This window comes from Primulina eburnea, chromosome 10 (assembly GCF_022965805.1).
Source record: "Primulina eburnea isolate SZY01 chromosome 10, ASM2296580v1, whole genome shotgun sequence".
NCBI lineage: Eukaryota > Viridiplantae > Streptophyta > Magnoliopsida > Lamiales > Gesneriaceae > Primulina > Primulina eburnea.
This window is the reverse complement of record NC_133110.1, coordinates 4,929,720-4,957,369: the sequence shown is the minus strand read 5'-3', so window position 1 is coordinate 4,957,369 and position 27,650 is coordinate 4,929,720. Positions and strand designations below refer to the sequence as shown.

The 27,650-nt window shown below is 33.3% G+C and overlaps 2 protein-coding genes and 1 pseudogene across 2 annotated transcripts; 2 read left to right on the top strand and 1 right to left on the bottom strand.

The window, feature by feature from the left end:
- Positions 1–7,021: 7,021 nt before the first annotated feature.
- Positions 7,022–9,527, bottom strand: LOC140842704 (cation/calcium exchanger 4-like; annotated as a pseudogene).
- Positions 9,528–12,292: 2,765 nt separating this feature from the next.
- On the top strand, positions 12,293–17,153 carry LOC140842703 (protein trichome birefringence-like 16). The gene is made up of 4 exons (XM_073210794.1): positions 12,293–12,522; positions 13,171–13,397; positions 15,493–15,688; positions 16,204–17,153. Exons 2-4 carry the CDS (start codon positions 13,241–13,243, stop codon positions 17,036–17,038), a joined length of 1,188 nt encoding a protein of 395 aa, XP_073066895.1. The 5' UTR covers positions 12,293–12,522; positions 13,171–13,240; the 3' UTR covers positions 17,039–17,153.
- Positions 17,154–18,548: 1,395 nt separating this feature from the next.
- Positions 18,549–26,161, top strand: LOC140842702 (uncharacterized). Its single transcript, XM_073210793.1, is given in 14 exon segments — positions 18,549–19,082; positions 19,317–19,469; positions 19,585–19,797; positions 19,878–19,967; positions 20,163–20,279; positions 20,665–20,934; positions 21,409–21,565; positions 22,560–22,637; positions 22,974–23,074; positions 23,346–23,373; positions 23,376–23,512; positions 23,804–23,878; positions 24,778–24,885; positions 25,582–26,161. Coding segments are annotated over 14 exon segments (2,262 nt in total). The 5' UTR covers positions 18,549–18,689; the 3' UTR covers positions 25,924–26,161.
- Positions 26,162–27,650: the final 1,489 nt, after the last annotated feature.

Here is a 27,650-nt window from a genome sequence, read left to right as displayed (position 1 = left end):
TGAGTCTCATGTGAGACCCTCTCACGGATCATAATCTGTGAGACGTGTCAACCCTACTCATATTCACAATAAAAAGTAATACTCTTAGCATAAAAAGTAATACTTTTTCATGAGTGACCCAAATAAGAGATCCGTCTCACAAATACGACCCGTGAGACCGTCTCACACAAGTTTTTGTCATTTATTGTTGCCTTCTAATATCCTGTTTTAGCTCATCATAAAAACAAAACTACATTTATGCATCTATACATTTAAGACTTATGACATATATATATTAAAGTCCAATAACTCGAAACATTAGTTGATCATTTTATTTTAGCTTAACTTAATAGACAACCTGCAATGCATAATTATTTACATATAACTCATAAAAATAAAATTGATCCAACAATCGCTCACTTGGGCTATATGTAGGGGTGGGCATAAAATCCGAAAAACCGAAAAAACCGACCGAACCGAATAATTCGGTTTAAATGGTTTGGTTTTATCGATTTTTCGGTCGGTTATGGTTTTAAAATTTATGAAATTCGGTTTTTCAGTTTCGTTTTCGGTTTTAATCCCTGGAAAAACCGAAAAAACCGAACCGGCCATTTTATTGTTAAGTATAAGGTTTTTATGTATAAAGGGTCATATTATTGTTAAGTATAAGACTTTTTATGTATAATGAGTCTATTAAGATTTTAAAACTTAATATCATTAACTCTCAATTTTCAATCTGATCGTTTTTTCTTCTTTCTCATCACTCACCAAATGATGTTTTCTTTTCTTTTATGTATATATTTCTTTAATTTTTTATATAAAAAATTAAATCCCACACATTAAATGTTTGAAAAATACTATGATTTAAATTTTAAAGGCATAAAGTGACTAATAATTTTATTTCGTAACAAATTTTAGCTAAGCGTATATAACCGGCCATATAAACTGAACCGTACTACAAAAAAACCGAATTGAACCGTAATAAAATAGTTCGGTTTTGGACTAGAGATATTCAAAACTGAAACCGAAAAACCGAACCGTTGTAGAGTAAAACCGGACCAAACAAACCGTTGCTCACCCCTAGCTATATGTGTAACCTTATAATTATGTTCGTGGAAAAATAACTTTATGAGCTCAAAAATGTTATTATTCCGAATGTATCTATAATCAATACAGTCCATCAATCACATCAATATAGGATCAAAGTGTCTTCGCTGTAAAATCCAAGATTTGATTTTATCGCGATAGTGTTTGTAATTTTAGACTGGATAATTCTATCGTGTACAACATTTTGAACTCAAAAACTTGAAAATAATATCGTGTATTTATTAGATAATTTCGAAATTTGATTGAGATGAAAGATTAGAATATCACCCGTTATCACGATTATATCACGATTCTCGATAAAGATTCGATTCAAATTCAAACGCGCGGATAAACTCGATCGAGATAGCAGCCAACCCCTATAAATAGGAGGGCCTATACCTCGAAAATTCACACCATTTTCTACAGCAAATTTTCGAGTTCTCCCTCCCTAGTCCCCTAGGTACTTTCGAGTTTTGCTCAGCCGAGAAGCGAAGCGCTGCCGTCCAGCCGCCGAAGAAGGAAATTTTCGAAATTTCCTGTGCAACCATCTACCCTTTCACGTTTTTTTTTCTACCAGATTAAGGTAATTGGGCTTGTTTTAAATTGTGTATTTTTGGTGCATGAATTTTTCGGTTTTGTTAAATTTCGGTCGAGTACAATTCTCTTCTACCCCTTCTGGTTATGATTTCTGCATGGGTTTTATGTTGACACTGTGAGGATTCGACTTGATATGGGAGGGAATCCCAACTATGATATGACCCTCATACGGTGGGGATATAACCGATTCGGCCTCGTCCCCTTAGTAAAATAAAAATTAGGGACTGAATTCAGTAAACCATCGAAAGTAGAGGAATCTCAGTGTCAGGTCAATGATACGAATGTGGTATGAGTCAAATTATGCATGGTGTGTGTATTTCGAAATTTTATATGCATGTTGTTGTGTACTCGAACGGCCCCCACTTGCTAAGTACCCAAAATACTCACCCCTTACAACATTCCCAGATAAATCAGAAGAACAGGTTGAGGAAGAAGAGTCGGAACAATTCTGGGGATGGTGATTTCGAAATTAGTATTAGCCATGTTCTTATTTTTTTCGAATTTTAGCAGTTTAATTTTTCATGTAAAAACGTTTCCGCATTTATTTATTTTTCAGTTGTAAAGACAATGTTCAATTTTTATGAATTTATGAAATAAACTGGTTTCGGTTTATTCTATGCTACGAGGCTGGTTGTTTTTCGATTGTGTGATTGATGAACAACGCCGATGTCGACTAACCCCGGTTTCGGGGCGTGACATTCGCTGCACTCATGGTAACTAGACTCATCAAAGACCACATAGCCAACACAACCGAATGACATAGATTATGAAGTTAATGTATATCATATAAATTGCATGCAACATGATCATTACATGCCTATTTCCAGCTGGTCCTTCTTAAACCTTATTGAAATCAAACTTTAGCCATGACCAGAGTGTAACTTAGCTTGAAATTTATTTCTGCAGAAAATAAATCTACATAATCATAAATCGAATTACTGAACATGTCTATAAAACCATTAAAATTACAAACTCTCACTGAAGCTGAATATCTTTAATTGACCAAATACATATACAAATAATGTGCACAAAAATCTTTTGGGTGATAGTCCATTAATAATTTGATCCACAATTATGGAGTTTGTACCGAAGTGATTTATAAACAATTATTCGCTCTGAATTATTCCTTTAACAACTAGAAACTTGATTGGACGCAACATAACAAGTTATAAAATATACTGTCATGATAAATGAAGCTATAATAAATAACATTTTAGCACTCTTTCATTAGACAAAACGTTATGTCAGCAAATAAATATAGTGCAATGTAATTTTTCATACTATCTTGACATCCCATAAAATCAAAATTGGTATAGCAAATGATCTCGAACGGATCTAACGTCTGATATATGAACATATAATCCCTTCTGTAAATATCATAAGAGTTGTTTGATTGTTTTTCAATATTTTACTCCTGAATTATTTAATCATCAAATCTAACACTTGAAACATATACGTTGGTTACTGATATATGATATATAGATGTAACGATAAAAAAATAGATGTATAAATAGATAATACTATTTTATTTACGAGGTAAGTTTTTATTTGGCTATTCAAGCTCTCCTATGATCTTATCTATGCACTCTTTTCGAGTAGTCACTAGCTTGAGCGCCATATGATAAATAAATAGTTCCTCTCGTTTTTTTTTTTTATTTCTCTCGTATTTATTTAATCATCTTTTTTTTAAAAAAAAAGGCTTTATTATTTATCACTGGTTGGCTATACATCAACCGAACATGAGAGAAGGAGTGATAAAAAAAAATCGATTCCATGCCAATCATCTACACGAGACGATACCTAAATGTTTTATCCATCTACTTTATGATGCTCCTACCATTTCTCAACGTATGTCGTACCATCTGGTATTGGAAACACAATTCTAGCATAATTTATAGTAGAGGTGGTCGGTACGATATCATATCGAAATATTGGATATTATATATCGTATCTAAAATATCGATATAAAAAAATGATATCGTTATAATTCATTATACCGAAAAGTCAGTACGGTATCGGTAAAATACCGTCATACCGAAAATATTGTAAAAAAATTCATTTTCTTGTAATTTCAAGGTCAGTGATTACCAATACTAAATAAATCCATCAAGACAATCAAAGAGACCAGGAAAGATATATAAAAACAAATCCATCAAGGCAATAAATACCAACTGCAACATGTGTCTGAAGATCCAAGAGATCAATGAACACCAATAAAATTCAACCACAACATGTGCGACTTCTTTATCTGTTATATTTGCAACAATGTGTGAGATCCTGTGAATTCTGAAGCTTGTCAGATTTTCAACAAGTCGAAGCTCAGTATCCAGTTCTCTAGCTAGCTGTAAGGTTATGCTACATAGATAAGACTTCTCAACAGTTTAAATTATCAACTATGAGTCGAGTTGTTTCACTGAACTTTGATTTGGACTATTCAAACATTATGAGTTCGAACAGAAGTTAAATTCTTTATTTTGGTACGGTATCGATATATATTGTTTTATACCAAATAAAATACCTTATATTTTTTTAAAAATTTAACTTTATTATTTAAAAATATTATATATATTATTTCGGTATTTCGGTATATACCGAAAATTTTAAATTCCATATCGTACCGAAAATTTCGGTATATCAAAAATTTCGGTATACCAAAAAATTCGATATTTTTCGGTATGGTAATCTCGATATACCGAAAATACGGTATTTTTCTCCACCCCTAATTTATAGTAGCAATTCATCTATTCCATTATCATTCATATTGATATATTCTACAAATTTATCTCTATACATTAAAACAAAGGCAATACTTGTGTGAGACGGTTTCACGGGTGGTTTTTGTGAGACGGATCTTTTATTTGGGTAATCCATGAAAAAATATTATTTTTTATGTTAAGAGTTACTTTTTATTGTGTATATGGGTAGGGTTGACCTGTGTCACATATTAGGATCCGTGAGACGGTCTCACATGAGACCTACTCTAAAACAAAAACTCTCATGAAACGATTGCACGGGTTAATTTCATCAGACAAATATCTTATTTCAGTCACCTTTGAAAAAATTACTTTTCATGTCAAAAATATTATTTTTTATTATCGTAAGTCAAATTTGTGATACAAATTCCAGATTTGATCCGAATTATGAAAAATATTATTTTTCATATTATCAAAAGTACTATTTTTTATTTTACAAATATAGATCGAATCGATCAATCTCACGATGAAAAAATATAAAAAAAAAACTTGATTCCATCCTTGAAATCAAAATGTAGTGGACAAATTGTGGTTGCGTATTACCTCATTCTCTTTAAAAATGTCTACAGTAAAATCAATGTCGACTATTGCATTCTGAAATCAAATTTCCCTGCTTGGGAGTTGTAAGAGTTCTTGAAGGGGAGTGATTACCGAAGATGTTGTATTGTTAATAACTCAATATATAATTTATTTGGTAATTACCTATCAATTATAGATATTTCGTATGAAAATTTATCATTACAACATAAATATGATTGGCAACTCAATTGAAACTGTTTTTGGTGAAGTCTTTTTTAATATTCCAAAAATGTTCTTAATTTGCTGTTCTTTTTCCATACTTAATTTTATGTTTTTGTGATAACTTATCATAATTCGCCAATCATTTAACTCAATAATAGTCTATCTTTTTTTCCCTCATTCAAAATCATTCAAAACAAAAAAATTCCACCATAGATCACACAATCGATTCTATTGTTCTATATTTTTATAAAACACATTTTAACTTTTAAGCGCGCACATTGACGGTAGGGTAATTATTATATGACAAAAATTTGTGTGAGATGGTCTCACAAGTTATATTTTGTGAAACATATTCTTATTTGGGTCATCTATGAAAAAATATTACCTTTTATTCTAAGAGTATTCTTTTTTATTGTGAGTATTGATAGGGTTGATCTGTCTCACAGATAAAGATTCGTGAGACCGTCTCACAAGAGACATACTCTTATTACAGTGGATGAAGATCACAATATATTCTAGGCAAAAACTTGTATGAGACGGTTTCACGGGTCGTATTTGTGAGCCGGATCTCTTATTTGGGTCACCCATGAAAAAGTATTGTTTTTTTATGTTAAGAGTATTACTTTTTATTGTAAATATGGATATGGTTGACCCGTCTCACAGATTATGATCCGTGAGACGGTCTCACATTAGACCCACTCTATATTCTATTGTTCTATATAACGTTTTCTGATGTTAATTTCGCAAATCTACAAAAATTATCACTTTTCTGTTGTCATGATATAATATGAAAGTCTGACGGGATAAAAATCCAAATCAGAGAATAAAATCGCCAACAAGTCACGACTCAACGTAGGGAATTATAAGTAATGTTACATGTAAAATCAAATATATACAATAATTCTTACGATGTAAAAAATTCAATTCAAAAATTCAATTTATAAAAATCTTATAATAAATTTAGTACCAAATTTTTATGAGATAACAGTAAAATGTTATGATATAATAACAAAATATCACGATTTAATTATAATAAATATTTATGATATATTTTTTGTGTTTGTCGTATTAAATAATTATTTGGGCGGATAAAGTTGAATGGATGGATGCGTACGTTAAAGCTGAAAGAAGCATGATCCGTGCCCCACAAACAATGGGAACCAGGTTCTCTGGCGTTGAACACGGACCCACCGATAAGATTTTGTTATAATAAACCCCAACTTACAAGTAAATTCGATTCCATTTGTTAATTCGATCTCTAATTAATTGGTTAATCAATCGATTTCGAATCTACGGGCATTTCTTTATTATATTATAGAGAAATAGGACATAACATTTTTTATGAAAATTTATTTTTTTGTTCATATAACTTGTTTTTTTTTTTTTTTATTTGTGATATCGTTGTCATCTCACTTGAAAACAAAAATACGGGAGTTTGTCACATCGGCCAAAGTTGGGATAAAGGTGTTCGCCTTCAACATACGACCAAAACCTTGTCGGTGGATTCAATGCTGCCCACATCTCTCTGATTGCTAAGCGAAGAAAGTCATTCATTCGGTGGATTTATCAAATAATAAAATTTAACGATATGTGGCAGAGTGATAAGATAAAGATAATGTTTTGTAATATATTTTTTCACATATCACGTTTAGAAGATAATGTGAAATATTCTCCATCATCTGTAGCAACCATACCAATCGATGCCAACATGTGGAATAAGTCCATTTCTACTCCATGTCCTGTATTTTTTTAATTAAAATTCAATGACATCGTTTTGTGAGTTCAAAATCTTGATCGGATAGGGGCCAAAAACTCCAGACAGATATGAAGAACCAAGTCGGATTCGTGATAACAACACGCATAAGTTGCAGAAACTTGCATTAGATACAACTAATAATGGAGCTTCCGAGTACCGTATTTGTACAAGTTTTCACAGTCATACAACATAAGGAGAAACAGTTGATTAACTAAGTTATAGTCATCCTGGCTTGCTCTATGCAATCACACAATGCCGCGATTGTAATCGCTAGCTCGAACCATTGAGCATTCCATCACTGATAGCAATGCTTGCTCTAAGAGTTAAGAAGCACAAGTAAATGATCATCAGGCCGGCTCCCAATAATTTTCCAGGCCGCATACCATTTCGTGGCAACATAACGAGGGACCAAACGAGCCCCAACATTAGAAACCCGAGAGTGTAATATAAGGTGACGTCTCGTGGAATGATGTACACGGATGGCTTTTTGGACCAAGCTCCAATGAGTAAAGAAAGGCCCAGACCTACAAGCGTGTTGAACATAGGTCCTGCAAAGCATCCTGAAATAGCGACCTGCACACCATCTCCACCATTCATCGACATGGCGACATTAGCCATGAGATCGCCCAACGAGTTTCCCCATGCCAAGATAGTAAGCGCGAGAAGAGTTGATTTGATTCCTAGGATAACACCAAATGCCACAAGCAGTGCAACGAGCTCGTTGGCAATCACATAGAACCAGATTATGCTCATAAAAAATCCACCCAGAACCCAAGGAAGTAAGAACTTTTGAGGTGGGTGTTCGGTTTTCGTGTATAATAGTGCCAGGACTCCAAGTACACCACCAACAACAAAACCGACAAAATATTTAATTCCTTTAGCTAGATGACCCGAATCGCCTTGAGTGTTCCAAAGGACTGCCAGTACCACAGGTGCAAAAAAGGCACTAGCCACAGCGTAAAACTTCGACCACCGCTCCTCCTCGACTATGGGTATCGTCAGCCGCCTAGGGAGCATTAAAGGAAACTCTAGCAACGACCACAACTTAGAACAAGAAAACAACGACTGATCATTACCTGAATCTTCCTCACTCCAACCCCACAATTTCTTCTGATGATCATCTTTACTCGTAGTCTCATTTGAAGTCCATACACAATGAGGAATGTGAGACTTGAGATGAGGCACACTCCCCTCCGAATCGGACTGAAGCAGTGAAGCATAAACAGATTCATCCTCAGCATTTTCACAAGACAAAGCACTTCCCGTAACAGGTAACAAATGGACAACCGACCCCAACTTCAGCCTACTACCATGCTTTCTCAATATCTCCTTAGCAGCAACAAACAGGCCATAAACCAAGTATATCGAAACGAACGCAATGGCACCTCCGACACTCACCTTACCAACCAGCAAAATACATAGAAGCGACAGGAGAGTAAAAATATAGAACCCCACATCCCGAAAGAAGCACTTCTTATCAATACGCACAGTTTTCCCGGCTGTGCTAAATGACACATGCCCCCACAACAACACAAGTAACAAAAACAGCTGCACCCAACACACTGTTCAGACCCACATCGCCAGAATCCCGACCCACGAACGAAGCAATACTAGCAAACACATCAGGAGCACCATTCCCTAAAGGAAGCAGAGTCACCCCTGAAACGGTGGGGGGTAACCTCAACAGATTGGAAAGTATTTCCAGGGAACAACAGAAGTAATCAGTCGCTGTATTCCCGAGTACATAAAATAAAACAAGCAACCAAATCACAAGAACCACATATCCCAAAGCCTTGAATTTTTCACAGTCACAGTAAAAGAACTCGAGGTAACCAATAAATCCACCGGCGTTACATTCGGGGTTGCTTCTCAAGTATTCACATTTGGTATCATAACCCGTCGTGCTGATAAATTCCAGAGCACGTTGTCGGGTATCCACTTCCCAGTATGAAATTTGAATTCTCAGACTCCCTGTTTTGGGTACCATTTTCCCTGGATAAATCAAGGTTTTGCTCGAACACTTTCCTCCGAAACACAGAGGTTTCAAGAAATTCCTTTTTCAAGTGGGAATTTTGGTCAAGATTTTTAGAAGGATTCTTCGAGAAAAGACTCTGAAAAATATGTTCTTGACCAGCGAACATACAAAACAAAACCAAAACACAAATCCAATTGAAAATTCCACGAAATTTCGAGCGCTTACGACAATAAATACGACTCGGAAATTCCATTTGTTTCCAACTCGTTCAACTTAGACTGTGATCTAACAGCCAATAATTGACAAGAACACACAGAAAAAAACTTTGGCAATTCAAGGATCGGAAATTTTCATTAAATTCCCACCAAATATCACAGTTTAGAAACAAAAATCTACGAAAAGGGGTCGCTGGGGTGTACCTGAGACTGAAAGTCGTAGAAATTTCAGAGAAGTTTTGCTACGACAACGCGTATATATAATGGAAAATCATTTTCACGCTACGGATTGAATTTAACCCACGCTCAAAAAAATAAAAATATAAAAATTATTCCTAGCGTACAAGCGCGTCAGGAAAATAATCATGTTATGTATACGATGCATGAAATCCGACAGCTGGTTCCTTAATCGACAAGAGAAGCCCAAGAAATTTTGGAGAACACTGAAGTGTGCCACGTGGAATCTTTTTATTCTTAACCTTACAGATAAAATATATTAAGATATAATGATTTGATGACGACGACAACTAAAATAGGACACATTTTATTTGGACTTGTCTTTCCTCTGAGCTTCGATCCATGCATGATTTCGATGCCAACTTTGATTTCGATTTAGTCGCTTCTGTGTATATATTTATTATATTAAAAAACAAAACTTCAAAAGACAAAATAACCTAAAAAATAATTATTACATCTTTTATTTCTTAACAATCAACTTATTTTTCCTTTTATGTTATAAACCGTCAGACACATTTACCTCATCTAGCAGACGGTTTTATATCTGATTTCGGAGTTTGAAATGTCATAAATTTTATCCTAAATCTACATTGATAAAAACTTGTGTCTGACCATCTAATGGGTCGTATTTTTTGAGACAGATATCTTATTTGAGTCATCCATTAAAAAGTATTACTTTTAATTGTGAATATCGGTAGGATTGACATGTCTCACAGATAAAGATTCGCGAATATGTTTAAATTTTAGACTTTGTAAGTTATGAAACCAGAAAAAATGTGCATTATTAATATAGCTTTAGTTATCAAATATCTTAAATATTATCTAACTATACATTCTAATATATTCGTATTATTGAAATCGGGTTTATGAGATCCTACCTATGTGGACACTACCATCGCTTCATTTCAACGGATAATATCTTGTCACACATACAATTTCAAAAAAAAAATGCGGGTCCTACATATGCATGGACAAATCTTGGACATTCGTCTTATCATATTTATGGGGACAATGCTCACATAGATAAGATAAAATAAACTTTGAAATCGCTATTACTTTGGTGTGAGATTGATTTTCAGGTTTTCTTCAACTTAAAAATATACAAGGAGTTGGTATTTAAAAGCTTTTTACGTGCAGAAATATCATCTCCAAATCAATCACAAAATACCAAAAAAAATAAAATATAAAATCACAATTGGTGGAATTCCGACCATACGCCAGTTGGCTGCATTCCTTTTCCTGCCACGTTTAATGCACTTGAACATGTCGACCTATTATTATTATTATTATTTAATAAATAACAATATAAAGAGTATTTATCTTATAAAACAGTTTCACATTTGATATTATTTATACTTGTGATAAAAAAAAATTTATATAAAATATAATATCATATATATTTTTTATATGGGTAAGTTTACCCGATATATTAAAAAAACTAATCCATAAAATATTTTGAAGAAATTTTTGTATGCACAATAAAATTATATTATTATGAAATGACAATGGTGTTAAAAGGACATAGATATCCATCTTTTTATTAAAGATTAAAAGTAATAATATACAAAGGAAGATTTTTTTATATATATATAGTTAGATGTGTTTTCAATATTTATTGGATTGAACATTTATCTCTGATTTAAAAAAAAATTGTACTTACTTCAATATTTACTACACTTATTTGTGTGCACAAATATCACATATTAATATCCGATTTGGAAGATTCTATACTGAAATATCATATATTAGTATCACATATTCAATATTTGTACCAATTTTCATCCGAAAAAACATGTGTCATTAATACTAAATTTGTTATACATGTTTGAGTACTAAAAAATCATATATTATTGTCATATCTAAAATATTTAGTACTCAAATAAAGTATATTAATATAACATTTTCAAGGTTTTGTATTGAATTTTCATCCGAAAAAGACTTGTCATTTATATAAATTTTTTATACATGTTTGAATAATAAAAAAATCATATATTAGTGTCTGATTTTAAATATTTAGTTATGAAATATCATATATATTTTTCAGATTTTAAATGCTTTATTCCCAATTTCATCCGAAAACATATGTGAATGCAAAAATTGGGATGAAAATTTATTGATTGTTTGCTCAGATGCCAAAATATAATGATTCGTAGCGTAATAACACCCAAACAAAAATGTAAAAAAAAAAAAAAGTAAAATCAATAGTTTTATGCGCTAGTATTCTCAAATTTAAGCATATATAATCTTTAAAATTCAAGTACATTTGCTCCATTTAGAAGAGATTCATGTTTGGATTTAAAAATTGAGGATTTTGAATACAATTAATTACATAAAACTTGTTGGTATAAAAATCTTTAACTTTAATTAAATAGTAAAATAAATGTATATAATACACACACATATTAATTTTTATTAGCTAATATTTTTTTAAAAAATTTTAGTTTGGAGTAATATGATATATTTTTAATTTGATGACTCAATAAAATTTATTTTCTGTTACATAAAATACACCATTTATATCATATAAATGATTTATAAAAATTAATTAATATAATATTTCCTAAAAGTATAATCTATTATTGTCTCTTTTCTAAATTGAAATTAGTTGAACATGCCTTTAATTTTGATCATCACTTCTAAAATTATTACAAAATATTGTTAATACTTTTCAGTGTCTCCAAATTTACACATATTGAATCGGTGCGAAGACATGTAAAATGAGATATTTTGATCATTTGATGTAGTAGAAACACATCAAATGATGTTTTGCACTTTGATGATTAGAGACAAAACTAGATAATCGGTTGATCTTTTCGTGTAAAAAGAGCGTGTTGTGTTTTCAGTTAAACAAGAGAATCCAAATTCGTAAAATAAGTTGATTTGATTTAATTTTAATAAAAAATAATAATTTTAAAATTTAAGTTATATATTTATAGATCGTATAAGGGTTGACATTAATGTCGGCTCCTAGATCTGTTTTGATTCCGACCCTTTCCTTTTCTCAGCCGTACACATGGCCGATCTCCCAGCTGCCGCGGCTACAATAGAATGGCAATCTTTCGAGCACACCGACACATTTTGATCGCTTGACTTCATTTTTCCTCAGCCTTATGAAATGTTGCCTCAGAATGCTGAGTTTGCTTTGGATTTGATTCGTCCGAGTTTAATGAATCCACTGTTATGGTAATCCCTTTTGTGTTTGTTTGCATTTTATGTTGTTTCCAGGTGTGTTTTGATCCCGAATTTCTATTGTGTATTTGTGTTGAATGCGTTTGTTTCAATTTGCTTTCTTGATCTTGGCATATGTTGAATTCAAGTGTAGTGGAGTAATCTATCGTACTTAACAAATTCTTTTCACGATGTCATGAGATTGGAATGAACAGAGAGTAGGTAGCAAATGCGATATCTTTGATTTTTGTGAGTGTGAGTCTTTTTGCGTGAATTGTTTGGGTTAATTTAAAGTGAATGAAGGTATGGCGTGTAATTTCATTCCGTGCATGCCTTAAATAGCAGAAGTATGTTTTGGGGATAAATTGAACTGAGCTGGAGGGGCATTACTTGTTACTCGATGATTCGAGGCTACTGATACTGACAACGGCAGGCATGGTGTTTCTTCCTCTTGTTTGTTGTTTATGAAATTATTGTATTTTACCTTGTACGAGGTCCCTTCTCGGAGATCGTTACTTGTGCTACTGCATTTATTATGCTTGAAATTTTCTATACATGTTCGAGTAATAAAATTTTCTAGAAATTGAACTTTCAAGTTGAAGTGGATTGAAACATCGAGTATGATAATCGTGGAATGCTTTTGACGATTTCCATATTTTACAGATGTCATTCTTGTAAAGATGCAAGAATTTTGATTTTGGATAATTTTAAGCACGTTTCCTGGAAGTTCTTAATGATTAAGGAAGGCATTCGTGGAATCAAGGTTTCACAGGTCGTCCTCGTTCTCATTGGTTTAGTTTCGGCAACGGTGCTTGTATTGGCATGGACAAATACCACATTTCTCTCCTATCTAATTCCAACCCAGATGTGCATATCGCAACTAGATCAAGGTTTGTCGTTATTCATGATATTGATCCGATTCACATTCAATTAATGTCACTTTTTGTTGAACTTTTTTTTTAATATGATTTTTGGATGATAAAAATTGTTACGATTTTCGTCAGACCTCATCAGTATACTCTGTATCTGCAGTTTTTTTGTTGTTCAGATTTTAATCTAGTAATTGCCCGACTCCCCCTTGGCCTGACTCCTGGATTAATGAAGAAATTGTAATTTTATCAGCTGTTTCCAATAATTTCATTTGGTGCCAGGAGTGAAAATTTTCTCACAGTCAATAATCCTTCCTACTTTAGAGATAGTGATTTTTGTAAGAGCTGAAATAGTTGTGGTGCTTCACTTTTAAATGACTATGATGCGTCCCAACTGTTAAATGTGAATTTTTACCATGATGAACTTGTAAAAATATTAAATTGTGAAGATCTACGTGTTTTTTAAATGACTGCGATTCTCCTTATATTGCATATTTGCATGTTGGCTACTAAATATCAGTTTTCATTTGTCTTCTCTTTCTATTTTATCCTTTCTTAGTCTTGAATCACTTAAACATCAAAGAGAACAAAATTTAATTTAAAACAACACAGCATAAATAATTTTACTTTTTTTCATATGTGCTACATTTTTTGTCCATTTGCCTAAGTTACTTTTACGTCACCATTGCAATTTTGAACTATAACATGATCTGACTTGCCATTGTTGATGACCATCCATCTCGAGGATTATTGCAAGGGTAAACAGACGAGGCATGTCTTATATTACCTGAATGAGTGGTTAGAGCATTTTAGTTTGAAGTGATTTGCCTGGTATTAACTATGGATTTTTTTATTTATACAGCATTTTTCAACGTAATCCCACCCAAATTTTTTATTTATACAGCATTTTTCAAAGTAATCCCACCCAGTGGAGAGCGAACTGGAGACTGTCTCATTTTTTCCCTGGCCAAGTTTACTGACTTGTTAGATTTTTTTTTATGAGATTTCCAGTCTTTTCGCTTCCCATGTGATTTCGAGCAATTGTCCTGAGTGATCAGTTTTTTTGCAGTGTTCACCATAGACTTTATGGTCCTTACTCAGATTTTATGGAGTTTCCTCCACTTTGTTTCTTGTAACAGCAGAACTTTGTGATGCTGCTTCTAGAATAATGTTTGAAACGATGTAAGCGATACTTTCTTTTCCTGTCATCAAATCTTACATCAGAGAACATGTCTTTTAAGTTTTGAAAACGTTCTTTCCTAGAATACTTCTACTCCTTCGAACTTCATCCGAATCTTTATTAAAACTCATGCAGAAAGTCAAAAATTTGGTAATTTTTAGTATCTTACTGTAAGTGATCTCATCTGTCAGACATTTCGATGTCACACTGGGGAACATCTCTCTCTTTTGCCATAATTCTGATAAAGAGTGAAAGTCTTCTGGTGACAGATGAATTCCCTTGTCAGTAATTTGGATGGATGACTGAACTTCAATGCTTCGGTCTATATCCAAGATCTGAATATGCCAAAAATTTCTAATGAACTGACAGACTTTCATGGCTTGTAAGGATAGTTGGTATGTGCTCTGAAGTTGGTCTTGCAGAAAAAAGATGTTGACTTTCCTAGATTTCACAGTTTTAACTCTCTTCTGTTGGTGTATAGATCTTTCCAGCGTTTTAGAAAGAATACGACCAAAGCCATTTTGAGGAAAAATAATAAATTGGACAATTTACGAGAGAAAATGAGTAGTTGAAATAGACAGAAAGTTTCCTGGTAACATCAGAGGACCCCTGAAACTATGAATCATCTTTCAAAAGAAAGCAAACCAGAAACTTATTCTCTGCTTCTGCAAAAAAAGTTTGTAGACAAATTTCTAGAACAAGGGGTTCGAGTGCTTGTGTATGTTGTGCACTAAGAAATGTATACCTTAGGTACTTCTCATCATACAAAAGCTGAAATGCTAAAGTTCCTAGATGAAGTTGGCCCATTCCCTTGTCTTTTTCTTTTTCTCATTTCCTACCATGAGCAAGATTTATTTTTTTATTTAACATGAGGCACATGGGTTCCATATTATGTAGGAAAGCTATTCGGGTTCCTGACATTTTAACAATTTTCAGATTATAACTATGCCAAAGGTAAATGGGTCTTTGACGATAGCTGGCCATTATACTCTGGCTCTGACTGTAAGCAATGGTTGTCGCCAATGTGGGCTTGTCGCTTGATGCAACGCAAAGACTTTGAATATGAAAAACTACGCTGGCAACCCAATGGATGTAGTGCTGAACCGTTCACAGCTTCCAAGTTCCTGACGAGGTATATTTTCATTCTTTCTGTAGATGGGTATCAGTTAACTGAAACTTGAAATCATGAAAGTTTACATTGAGTATGGATTTCTCTTCACCCTTTTTAGTTTCAGTGTAGATCAAATACTGAACCTTGAAGTTGTTCATTCTTTGAGTGGTTAAATAACATAGTTATATCTATGTACTTCTGACCTGTTAATTAAAGAATTAAAACTGACTGTAAGATTACTCACCCTGCAATACTTTTAGTTTGGTCCTACAATTTTGAAGTGAGCCTGATCCATTAGTTGCCCTTCAGAATTTGGCTTTAATTGGAATACACAACCTTTTATATGCAAAATATCATCTATACCTATGTAATTTTGTGTCCTTTTTAAATAAATCTCTGGTATTTTAATTTTTTAAATATTTTTTCATTTGGAGATCTTCTATTTTTAGTGTACAGCTAAATCAATGTTTTACTTGCTGCATGCTGTATTTCTTTAACTTGTTGATATAATACTTGAATTCTTCTCCTGTACACAGAATGAGGAATAAAACTCTGGCTTTTGTCGGGGACTCACTAGGTCGACAACAGTTCCAGTCGCTCATGTGCATGGTGACACGTGGTGAAAAAAGACCCGATGTTCTCAATGTTGGGTACGAGTACGGTCTTGTAAAAGCCCGTGGGGCCATCAGACCAGATGGATGGGTTTATCGATTCCCCAGTACAAATACCACCATCCTTTACTACTGGTCAGCAAGTCTCTGCGACCTAGAACCCATCGACACATCCAACTCTACCACTGATATTGCGATGCATCTGGATCGACCCCCAGCATTTTTGCATAATTTTCTTCACAAATTTGACGTTCTTGTTCTGAATACTGGACACCATTGGAATAAAGACAAGCTGAAGGCTAATCGTTGGATCATGCACGTTGGGGGCATCCCCAAGATCAACACAAACACGGGAATCACAGATATTATGGATGCGAAAAAATTTACAGTATATAGTATTGTCAAATGGGTGAATACACAGCTCCCAAAATATCCAGGTTTGAAAGTATTTTTCCGTTCTATATCACCCAGGCATTTTTTCAATGGAGACTGGAACACTGGGGGAACTTGTGACAATATCACTCCACTTTCGCATGGAAAGGAGGTTGTACAAGATTATTCCAGTGATGGTATTGCAGCAGGGGCAGTTAATGGAACCAGAGTTAAGCTTCTGGACATCACGGCTCTATCCCAGCTGAGAGACGAAGGTCACATATCTCGTTACAGCATTAGACCGACAACTGGGATGCAGGATTGTTTGCATTGGTGCTTGCCTGGTATTCCAGATACATGGAATGATATTTTATTTGCGCAGCTCTAGTTCTCATGAAGCTCATAGTCACGTAAATTACGATCGCCTTTGATGGTTGAACATTATTTCATTCTTGCTTATTCTTTGGCACCTATAGTGTTAAATGAGAAGATACAAGCTAAAATCTTGACGTGTGCTGTATAAATAAGTATATTAATGGTGTAGATGCTCAACAGATGTGCAAATTTCTTGAATTTAAACTAGTTGATACAATAAAAACATGAAATGATCCAACGATATGAGTTCATAAGCTTAAGCTAAGAGTTTGCGAGCCCAAGCTTGAAAATCTTTTTTCTGAGATCTTTAAACTCCATTTGACTTCAATTGTTTAGTTGAATTCAAATTTAGGTTCGTGAAATTTTGCGCAATTTGATAGAGTCTCATCTTCTATCTTTTTTGATTACCTTCCTCGCCCCAACACACACACTCTTGACATGAAAGAAACCTCCTGCCATAGAGAAGAGATCTAAAGTCTGGGTCCCCTCGATCACCCTCCCTTGAACCTGAACTGGTCGAGGTATTTGTTGTTGGCCCTGATATACAATCACATGGGAAAACCGAGCAAGTCAGCGGTTACAAGGGGGAGGAATCAGCACGATCATTTCCTCCAAAATAGATCTTTAATTCTCTTTTTTGTTTCTCTTGGAAAAAATTTCTACTAGAAACTGAAATAGTTTTTACAATTTTTGCAAGGATCCATGAGTGATAGTGTTGTAGCATCGAGTGTTCCCTTTTTTTCCAAAAATATAATTTTTTTTAACTTTATAATAGTATTAACATTATGTTTCGATTGTTTTCTTAGCATAAACAAATATCCCACAACTTATATACGACCGCAATTGTCAATTTTAAAAAATAGAAATAAAACCAATTAACGAAAAAATAAGTAGAAATTGAATTTTGCAATGCTGTCACAGTACAATTTCTATCATTTGATCCACCAATTCTTTATTCATAGATATGCTTATAAGAAACTATAAAGTTTGGTGTCATCGGATTGTCCACCACATTGCTTCCGTGAACATAACAATGACAATAATATAATCTCGGTATATCAAAAATTCGGTATTTTTTCTCACCCCTAAGCGCGACATGCCTATTTTTATTACTGCAGAGATATTTGTAAATTGCAACACTATACCTTGAAAAAACCAGCTACTTCATCTTTTATTTAATAACAATGATAATCGACTTATTTATTTTTCTTAACCTTATATTTTCATGCATAAGACTATTTTGTTGATTATTAGGAATTTAGTTCTCAAAAATGTTTTCAAATGAGCTCGACTTCATCTGACATCAAAGTATTAAATTTGAGTAAAAATGTCGAAATTCAATAATAATAAAAACAGTAAATTTTTAATGAAATATTTATATTAATGAAACGGATCGATTTGAATATCTAAATTAAGAAATAATATTATATATGAAATTAGTTTTTTGAATAACGTCCACTCCAACGTTCCAATGGCCGTGTCTCTTTTTCCTAAAGCTTTTGTTTCCTTTTATTATTACATTATTGTCATTATATGCTTACTCGAAATAGGAGGAGGAGGGAGGCTACTGTAATCAAGAAAAACTCCGCTTTACCACAGAATAAACCAATAATTCCCCCTTTATTTAATCAATTTTCCTGTTTCCGTGCCATCCCTTTAGTTCTATGGCCGAGGATTTCGAGGCCGCCGTTGAGGATGGCCTGCGCCTCTCCAAGCGGATATATTTTGGCAAGGACAGGGCAGTGGCGCCTCCCAAACCACCCACTGCCATGGAGAGGGCCGCGGGATACTCCTTCCTCCCTGCATCTCCAATGATTTACGCCGTGATCAGCGATCCCGCGATTGTTGATAATCCCGATATGCCGAGCTATCAGCCTCACGTGCACGGGAGGTGCGATCCGCCGGCTTTGATTCCCTTGCAGATGAGTGGGGTTTCGCTTGAGGTGGATTCTTATCTGGACATGGCTTTTGTGACGGTGACGGGCTCGTGGCGCGTGCATTGCGTCATGGGCAACCGCAGCTGTGATTGCCGCATCGCTGTCCCAATGGGCGAACAGGTAGCTTTCAGTCGAAGTTTTCTTTTCTTGTCCTTTTTTTGTAAAAAGAAACAAAAGAAAACTTTCTTTGTCAGATGTGGGTTTTCTTTTTCTTTTTCTTGTTTCTTGTTTCTGGTTTCTGGTTTCTTGTTTGTTTTCTTTTTATGAAAAATGACATGAAGAATGGTCTGAATTTTTTTCTCGACTGAAAAATGTTTGTTTTGTTCTCAAGAGGCATATTAATTTGGCTAACAGGGTTCACTTCTAGGTGTTGAGGTTGAGGTACCAAGGAAATCATATCGTACTCAACTGATTGCCATAGACAATGAAATTGGTACAGAAAAGGCAGCCAAGATTGAAGATGGAGGCTTTCTGAAAGCTCATATATTTACTCTTAAAGTCCCACAGGCAAGTGTTTCATCTTTTGTTCTCGAGCTGCGTTTTTTATTTATTTAATTTTTTCTAGTGTTTAGTATTTTGTGTCGTATTGAACAAAGTCTTCATGCGTTTTACTGTTTATCAGATAGATGGAGGAACCAATCTTTCGGTCAAAATTAGATGGTCTCAAAAATTGTTGTATCGTGATGGCCAATTTACCTTGAACATTCCATTTAGTTTTCCCGAGTATGTAACGCCCGCTGGTAAGAAGATTTCTAAGCGTGAAAAGATACAGTTGAATGTTAACTCTGGTTCGGGAACTGAAGTTTTGTGCAAAACTACGAGTCATCCGCTGAAGGTACCATTTCTTCTGGTTCTTTACCATCATACGAAATAATTTGGTGCCATTTAAATTTCAGTTTCTTTTGGAAATTTCAGGAGCGGCTACGGCAAGCGGGAAAGTTGGGTTTCTTGTATGACTCTGAAGTTCTCACATGGTCAAGAAGTGATTTTGTGTTCACATATGCAGTAAGATATCTTGTTCATATATTTGTAATTGGCGTTGAATTGGAGAAGGAATGGAAATTTAGAAATATTCTAATGCCACGAGTGCAAATTATTCAAAATTTAAATGTTATTAAAAAAATTGCACCTCGAATGCATTTTTAAAGTTGACTGGTATTAAATTATTATATTGCTCAACTTTCATCGTACCTTTGTCAGATATCTTCAACCCATACTTTTGGTGGTGTGCTTTTGAGTCCTCCATCATTACACGATGTGGATCATAGAGAAATGTTTTGCTGCTTTCTTTATCCTGGAGTGCAGCAGAATGAAAAGGTGAATTGTGGATCTAGTTTGTTCATGTTTAATGTCAAATATAAATTTTTTTCATAGCTAATGACAAGTGAGAAAATAATTCCACTCAAGGTGCTCTTACCCATCCACATTCAAATTGATGCATCATAGCGTGATACCAGATGATTTTAAGTGACGCTGCTTATGTTTTTTTACATCATGATACTGGTCGGTTATTCGAACAAGATGAGAAACACTTGAACAGCGTTAACTTAATGTGGTGGACAGAAAAATATTGATTATGGGGGTGAAACATTTAAATCTAATGTGATGTACAAAGCTCATATGTAAATGACGAGTGGATTTTTAGATAGCACATTCCCTTCTCTCAAAGTGATGTTCACCAAATATCACTTATGTTATGCAGGTTTTCAGGAGGGTTGTGGTATTTGTCGTCGATATAAGTGGGAGCATGAAGGGTAAACTGCTTGATGATACAAAAAATGCACTCTTTGCTGCACTTTCAAAGCTCAACCCTGGAGACTCGTTTAATGTAATTGCTTTCAATGGTAAAACATACCTATTTTCCTCATCTTTGGAGTCAGCTACCGCAGGAGCTATCGAGAAAGTCACTCAGTGGGTTAATTTGAATTTTGTGGCTGGCGGGGGAACAAACATTTTGCTTCCTTTGAATCAGGTACTTTTTCATTCTTCTGTAACTTTGTGTGAATTATCCTTGTTCCACCTATCTTTTAACCATCCAGTATCTGGTTTCTTTTCTGTTTTTGGTTTCATTCGAAGAAGATGTATTACGTGGTTCATTTTGGGTTCATTCAGCATATTAGAATTTTCACATTGCAAACCAAACTCAATTTTTCTGTGTGCGTTTAGAAACAGAACCAAATTTTCTTTTGCTTTTTAAGGTTTTGGCTTCTGTAATTGCAGTTTTTGATTGATTTTACGATTTTCAATTTATTATATACAACTTTGATCCCTGTGACTCGTGCCTAGTGGCTTCACAAAATGATGAGAAATGATTAATGCTTATTCATGCTTAAGAAATTGTTTCTGTTTGATGATTATCAATGTTTTTTTAAGAAAAAAATGAAATGTACAGAATTCATGGAAGTTATTTGATGACATCTTTAACAGAAACTCATCTACTTGTCAGGCCATTGAGATGTTGTCAGATTATCAAAATTATTTTCCAATCATTTTTCTCATAACTGATGGGGCTGTTGAAGATGAGAGACATATTTGTGATGCGTTGAAAAGCCAGTTAACAAATCAAAAAAATGTTTGTCCACGAGTTTCTACATTTGGCATAGGTATGATTTTTATTCACTATTGTTTTATTATTGATATTCGTTGAAAAGAATTGGAATTATAGCATACATGTACAAGCATTGTAAAGGCATCCTAAAATAGTTGGGAAAATTACGAATGTAGTGTTTGGTCTTATTTTGGAAATTTTCAGGAAAAAGCTTTGGAGAAATATTCTCTAGGAATGATTTGGGAATTAAATATATGTTTGGTTTTGTTTTGGAAATGAAATTATTAGAGTAGATGATTGTTAAATCATGCGAGAACTGATTGGATAAATTTACAGTAAAATGTTAAAATATATAGTTTAAATTGAAATTTAACATAATCATGGCGTATGTTTGGAAAATGATGAAAATTTTGTTAAAAGTAATGGTTATTCTGGAAGAAATGAAAACTAGGGAAAATTTGTTTTGTGAAAATAAAATAAAATTAAATGATAGTATTTAATTAATTTTTGGAGGTGAGAAACTGATTCTGGAAAATAAAAATAAACATTGCATAACTATCCCAAAAACTGTATAAAAAAATCAGCCTTTCATTCTACTGATAGTGATGTCGGAACATATTTGTACCCCGAGAAGTTCCATATACAGTATAATCATCTATAAAGTAATTAACTTTCGTGAGTGTAGTATAACTCATAAACATTTGCATTTATTTATAAATTAAAATGTGGATGTATGGATGTAAACCAATGTATTCTGCAGATATGATAAAGTACGTCATTTTATTCTCTACTAGATATAACATAAATTACATGGTATAGATTGATTACAATTTGTTATATTCTTATTACCAATGATTTCCCTCACAATAAAGTTTTGAGATGGTTATTAAGTGCTCCACTTTTAGGTTTGCAGACTCCTAAGATCTGGGGGAAGTCATGTCTGATGGCTAAATATCATTTCTATGTTTTATCGAATTGGAGCAACCTTTTCTCATTGCATGCTTGAGATACTTGCTTGGTTGTCTCATCGATAATATAAATATATGTAGGTGATTTCTGTAATCATTACTTCCTTCAGTTGCTTGCAACAATTGGTCGTGGGCATTATGATTCTGCTATTGATGTGGGTAAGTTCTAGCCCTCTTCTAGCAACACTATGGTGCCACAAAATATTGTGCCTGATTTTCCCGTTGTCTTCCTTCAAATATTTGGTAAAACACTCATCATAATCACAAAGCTGTTGTTTCACTATAAAAGAAAATTAAATTTGTTGTGCTCTCTCATGATTTCAATAAAGGCCATATATTCCTATTTAATTTTTGCTGGAGTTACACTTCTGTAATTTTGATATTCTCTGTTTAAAATATATTGTAATGAAAAAAAACTACCTCTTTCTGAAGAATGAGAGAGTTTCCCCAAGCAATACAAGGCTATTTTCTAATTTGTTTTACAAAATTTGACAGATTCAATCGAGATTCGAATGGAAGGACTATTTGCCAGAGCCTCATCTATCTTCCTTGCAAATATTTCTTTTGAGAATGTAGATGGACTTGATGATCTTGAGGTACTTTCACTGTCATTCCTTCATAATTTAAGAATCAGTTAGTGGTTTACTGGTATATGCAGCACTACTGAAATATTTTTTCATGTCTGCTGTCTTAATTTTCTGAATGCGCATAACTTACGTTGATTTTGATTATTTTTTTCCCGTTATCTACAAAATCCTATTCCCAAGCAGAATATTTCGTTTTGTGGGGACTACATCCGTCTAGTATTTGTCTGTCACTTGTTAATTCGCTGCATGTTTTTAACAAGGAGTCGATCTTTTATGTTAGGTGTTTCCTTCTCGAATTCCAGACCTTTCACAAGTCCCTTGATAGTGTCTGGAAGATACAGTGGAACATTTCCAGAGATTCTTAAAGTTAAAGGTGTCCGACCAGATACAAGCAATTTCTCTCTTGAACTGAAGAGTCAAGAGGCAAAGGAGATACCTATTGACAAGGTGTGAGTCATTTGGTGCTTTAGAATATCTTCTTTCTTCTTTGTTAGTTGAATGGCCATAAATTGATTATATGGGGACCAGTTGACTTTATATTTAACATCATGATCGGGATTATTGGAATTTATATTTAGCAAAATTTTCTATGTATCTGTTTCATTGCAATATCAATTCATTGGTTTTTTTAAATTTTCCTTTACAAGTGCATTTTTTAGCTATATTTTTTCAACCAACTTCATCTAGTTGCTCATTTTATGGCATCTTTTGATTATGTTAATGTTGTATTATTAACAGATAGTAGCCAAGCAGCATATTGAACTCCTTACAGCTCAGGCCTGGTATTCAGAAAGTAAGGAGCTCGAGGAAAAGGTAACAACAGTTTGATATATTACAGTCAACACATAATCCCCACATATTTTGGTTTTGAGACGATATTCATAAGACAAAATAGTGGGTTCGGTTTGGGAAATGTCACGAGAACACAAAGTATCAAATGTTTCTCACTTCTTGGAAATTGATGATATGGTGGATGACGAAACTCCATTTTTTATTTACAAAAAAATTCAATATACATAAATTGTTCAAACTTTCAAATGAAATTTTGAATGTTTTCAACCAAGTACAATTATTCGTACTTTAAATGAAGATATCTGTATGTAAGATGTATGTGGGGTTGTTTATTACACGACATAATTGAAAGTTCCATCATTCAATTTAAAGTACTGAAAGTAACCATGTTTTGGAGGTAAACTGTTGATTAAATGACTTTGGCTATGACAAAGTGTGCACAGCATCTAATACATTGTTTGATATCCCATGGAACTTCGTGAGAATCAAACTTGATATTATTGGTTCTTCCAGGATATTCTAGAATTTTGGTGGAAACATTGACAAAATTAAACCAAGAGTGGAATTTTTTTTCAGTTGGGTAGGAAGCCCAAAATTTTGTTGAACCATTTAGGTTTCCAAGGAAATTTAAAACTTTGCTGGAGCAGGTGCTCACTATCAGAAATTAACTAGTCGTACGAACTCTTCATTCTACATTCGCCCGCCATTATGTACTCATTGTGATGCCTATTATTATTTGTCATGTATCAAAAAAGGGAAAATCTGTCTACTAATTTATTATTTGAAGAAAAATATGTCTACTAATTAAGGATATGACTTGTGTCTTGGTGTGGAAAGCTTGCATAGATAAGTATGAATATATTGGTTAGTTGGCATTTGGCATAGTGTAGCCCTTGATGAGCTGTAATTTGTATTGATAGATAGCTAAAATGAGTGTCCAAAATGCCATTTTTTCGGAGTATACTCAAGTGGTTTTGCTTGAGACAGCGGAGGGGAAAACAAGTGCAAATTCAACCAATTCGAAACAGGTGCATTTACTTGAACCTTTGAAAAAGTCACTTTTATCTTTTTCTTTTTTAAATTTAAATGTCACTTTTATCATTCATATGCAGATTACTTTGTGTTTGTTTCTTTAGGTTTTGCGAAGTCTAATGAAACAAAACAACAATACAGTTTGAACATTTTGAACCGTGGCAAACTTATTGAAGGAATCAAATACATAAAGGGATAAGCACTAAATATTGGACCCTCTAACAAGACCTAAAAGCTAAAAAAATAAATGGATGAAAGATAGGCCTGAACTCTATATGTTACATACTCAACCTTTTAAACTCATTTGTTAATTTTACCCATCATATCAAGTCCGCCACTCTGCGAAGACTAGCAAATCAGCCTTATAAGAGTTTCAGATAGTAAACTAGAGAATTTGACTGGAGAGAATTTTCAAGTTCCTCCCACTTCATCTCAACTAAGGCATTCCCATGGGCTTCTTTGCTAGTGGTTAAGTTAGCAGGGGCGAGACCGGGGAAAAGGCTGCGTGTACTTGGTACACAGCTCACAAACAATTTGTACAAATATGTCAATTGAGAACTTCCAACATATTGCATCAAGTAAAAAAGAAATGTAATTTCCGATTTTTGAGAATTGTTTTTGATTTCTAGGTCACATTTGTTATTTCCAAGAATAACATGAATGTCTACTTCAATTATATGCATTGCTCGCAGGTGTCCAACAAAACCCGTCATAAGAAGACCGAAGACTCTAAACCACAAAAGTTGATCGTTCTGAACAACGTTGGACTCGGTTTTGGCAATATAGATGCAACGAAGGAAAACATACCTCCAGGATCTAGTGACACCAAACTCCCTGAAGCTGCAGAAATATTTATCAAAGCCACGTCCAACTGCTGTGGAAGACTTTGCGGCCACTGCTGTTGCCCGTGCTGTATCCAAATGTGCTCCCGAATGAATGATCAATGTGCAATCGTGCTCACTCAGTTGTGTGGAGCCTTGGCATGTTTAGGTTGCTACGCGTGCTGCGAGGCATGTTGTGGTGGTCAACACTAGTAAAACAGTACTTCATAAGATATACATCAAAATTCTTGGCATAAAATTTTTAGATATGAGATTATAAGAATGTTGTATCGTGACAGGAACTGTTTATCGTGTATTTTAGGGGGTCATTTAAATGTCGGTTAAGGCGATTAGTCTCACATTTTACATGTAAATGGAGGCGAGCTTGTAAAATTTTATTATTTGCATGTCCTGAAAGATCATGAAATTTCAAATGAAATCGTTGTTCTAACTGATGTTTGTACTATTTTGTTTCCTATTCTAGCTAGTTTGTAATATATATGTTATAATTTATAATTACGTTATCAAACATACATATATATTTCGATTTTTTTTTTTTTACATAATTACAAAATTTTGGTCATTAAATTGCATAAATTTGGAGAGTGACTAAAATTGATCAAATAAATATGTTTATTGAACTATTTCGTTTTTTTAACTACTTACAGAAATTTGATAATTTACATTAATTTGGAGAGTGACTAAAATTGGCCAAATGAACATATTTATAGAACTATAATCGATTCAACGAAACATACATGAACACCAATAAATACAAGAATAAAATGATATTTGTGACGGTTTAATTCTTAACATAGTTATAAAATATTTATATATTTATGTTATTTTAATTTCATCCAAATTAAATAAAGATTAATTGATTTCAAATCCATGAATTTCAGTTAGTTTTATTATTTACAATTAAACAATAGATCAAATATTAAATACACGTCTTAATTTTTGTACAATAGTAATACAAAGTAGAATGAATTTCAAATTATATTATTATTGAATTGACCATAAATCCATCATAATTAACATGAAATATTATATAAATATTTAAAAGGTAGATTTGAAGTGCATGTATTACTTATCTAAATAACAAAAACGCATGTAAATAAATTTGAAATTCATATATTTATAATTTATGAATGCAAGTGCAGCTTGTCGGAGGACTTTAATCTTCGACCTTGCTAATGGCAAATAACCCCAAACATCCAATAGAAAATTAATCTGTGACATTCTATAGTCCCCAATCCACATGGCCCCTATAGTTTAAAGGAGCCACACTTCCTAATTATAATTATTATATTGCATTCGACCTTATTAAAATATAAAATAAATTATCTAGAATATTTTATACAAGCAAAAACAATGATAGTTTAATCCATCGATCGATAAAGACTTTTTGTATTCCTTATCATACAATAAGGTTATTTTGGTTTGTGGGATAAAAAAGAGATTATTTAATAGTCTCAATCGATCATATGTTTGTCTCGTTTTTAACAAAAGTTGGATGAGCCACTTGGTTCGCACTGGCCCGAACTGTTCACATTAATTTCAGGATGATTTGTCCTTCTTCTTGTGATAAATTATCATCACTTGAATATTGACTTTTATAACTTTAAATTTAAAAATAAAAAATATCATATTCCTTCCAAAAAAAAATATATGTTTTTCTCTTTAAAAAAAAACTTATTTCTAAATCTCAATTTAATTTTATTATTTATTTGAATAAAATTAATTTTAATAAAGTAATTTTATTAATATTTAAATATTTATCAAGATAGTACTTTTTAATTATGTTATTACTCACAATTTTAGTTATTTTCAAATAATATTACTATACAGAAAAATAATAAATAAAAGATATAAATCAACGATGGTAATAATATTAATGAATTGAATAATATCAAATTTGTACCCCACGATTCAAAATT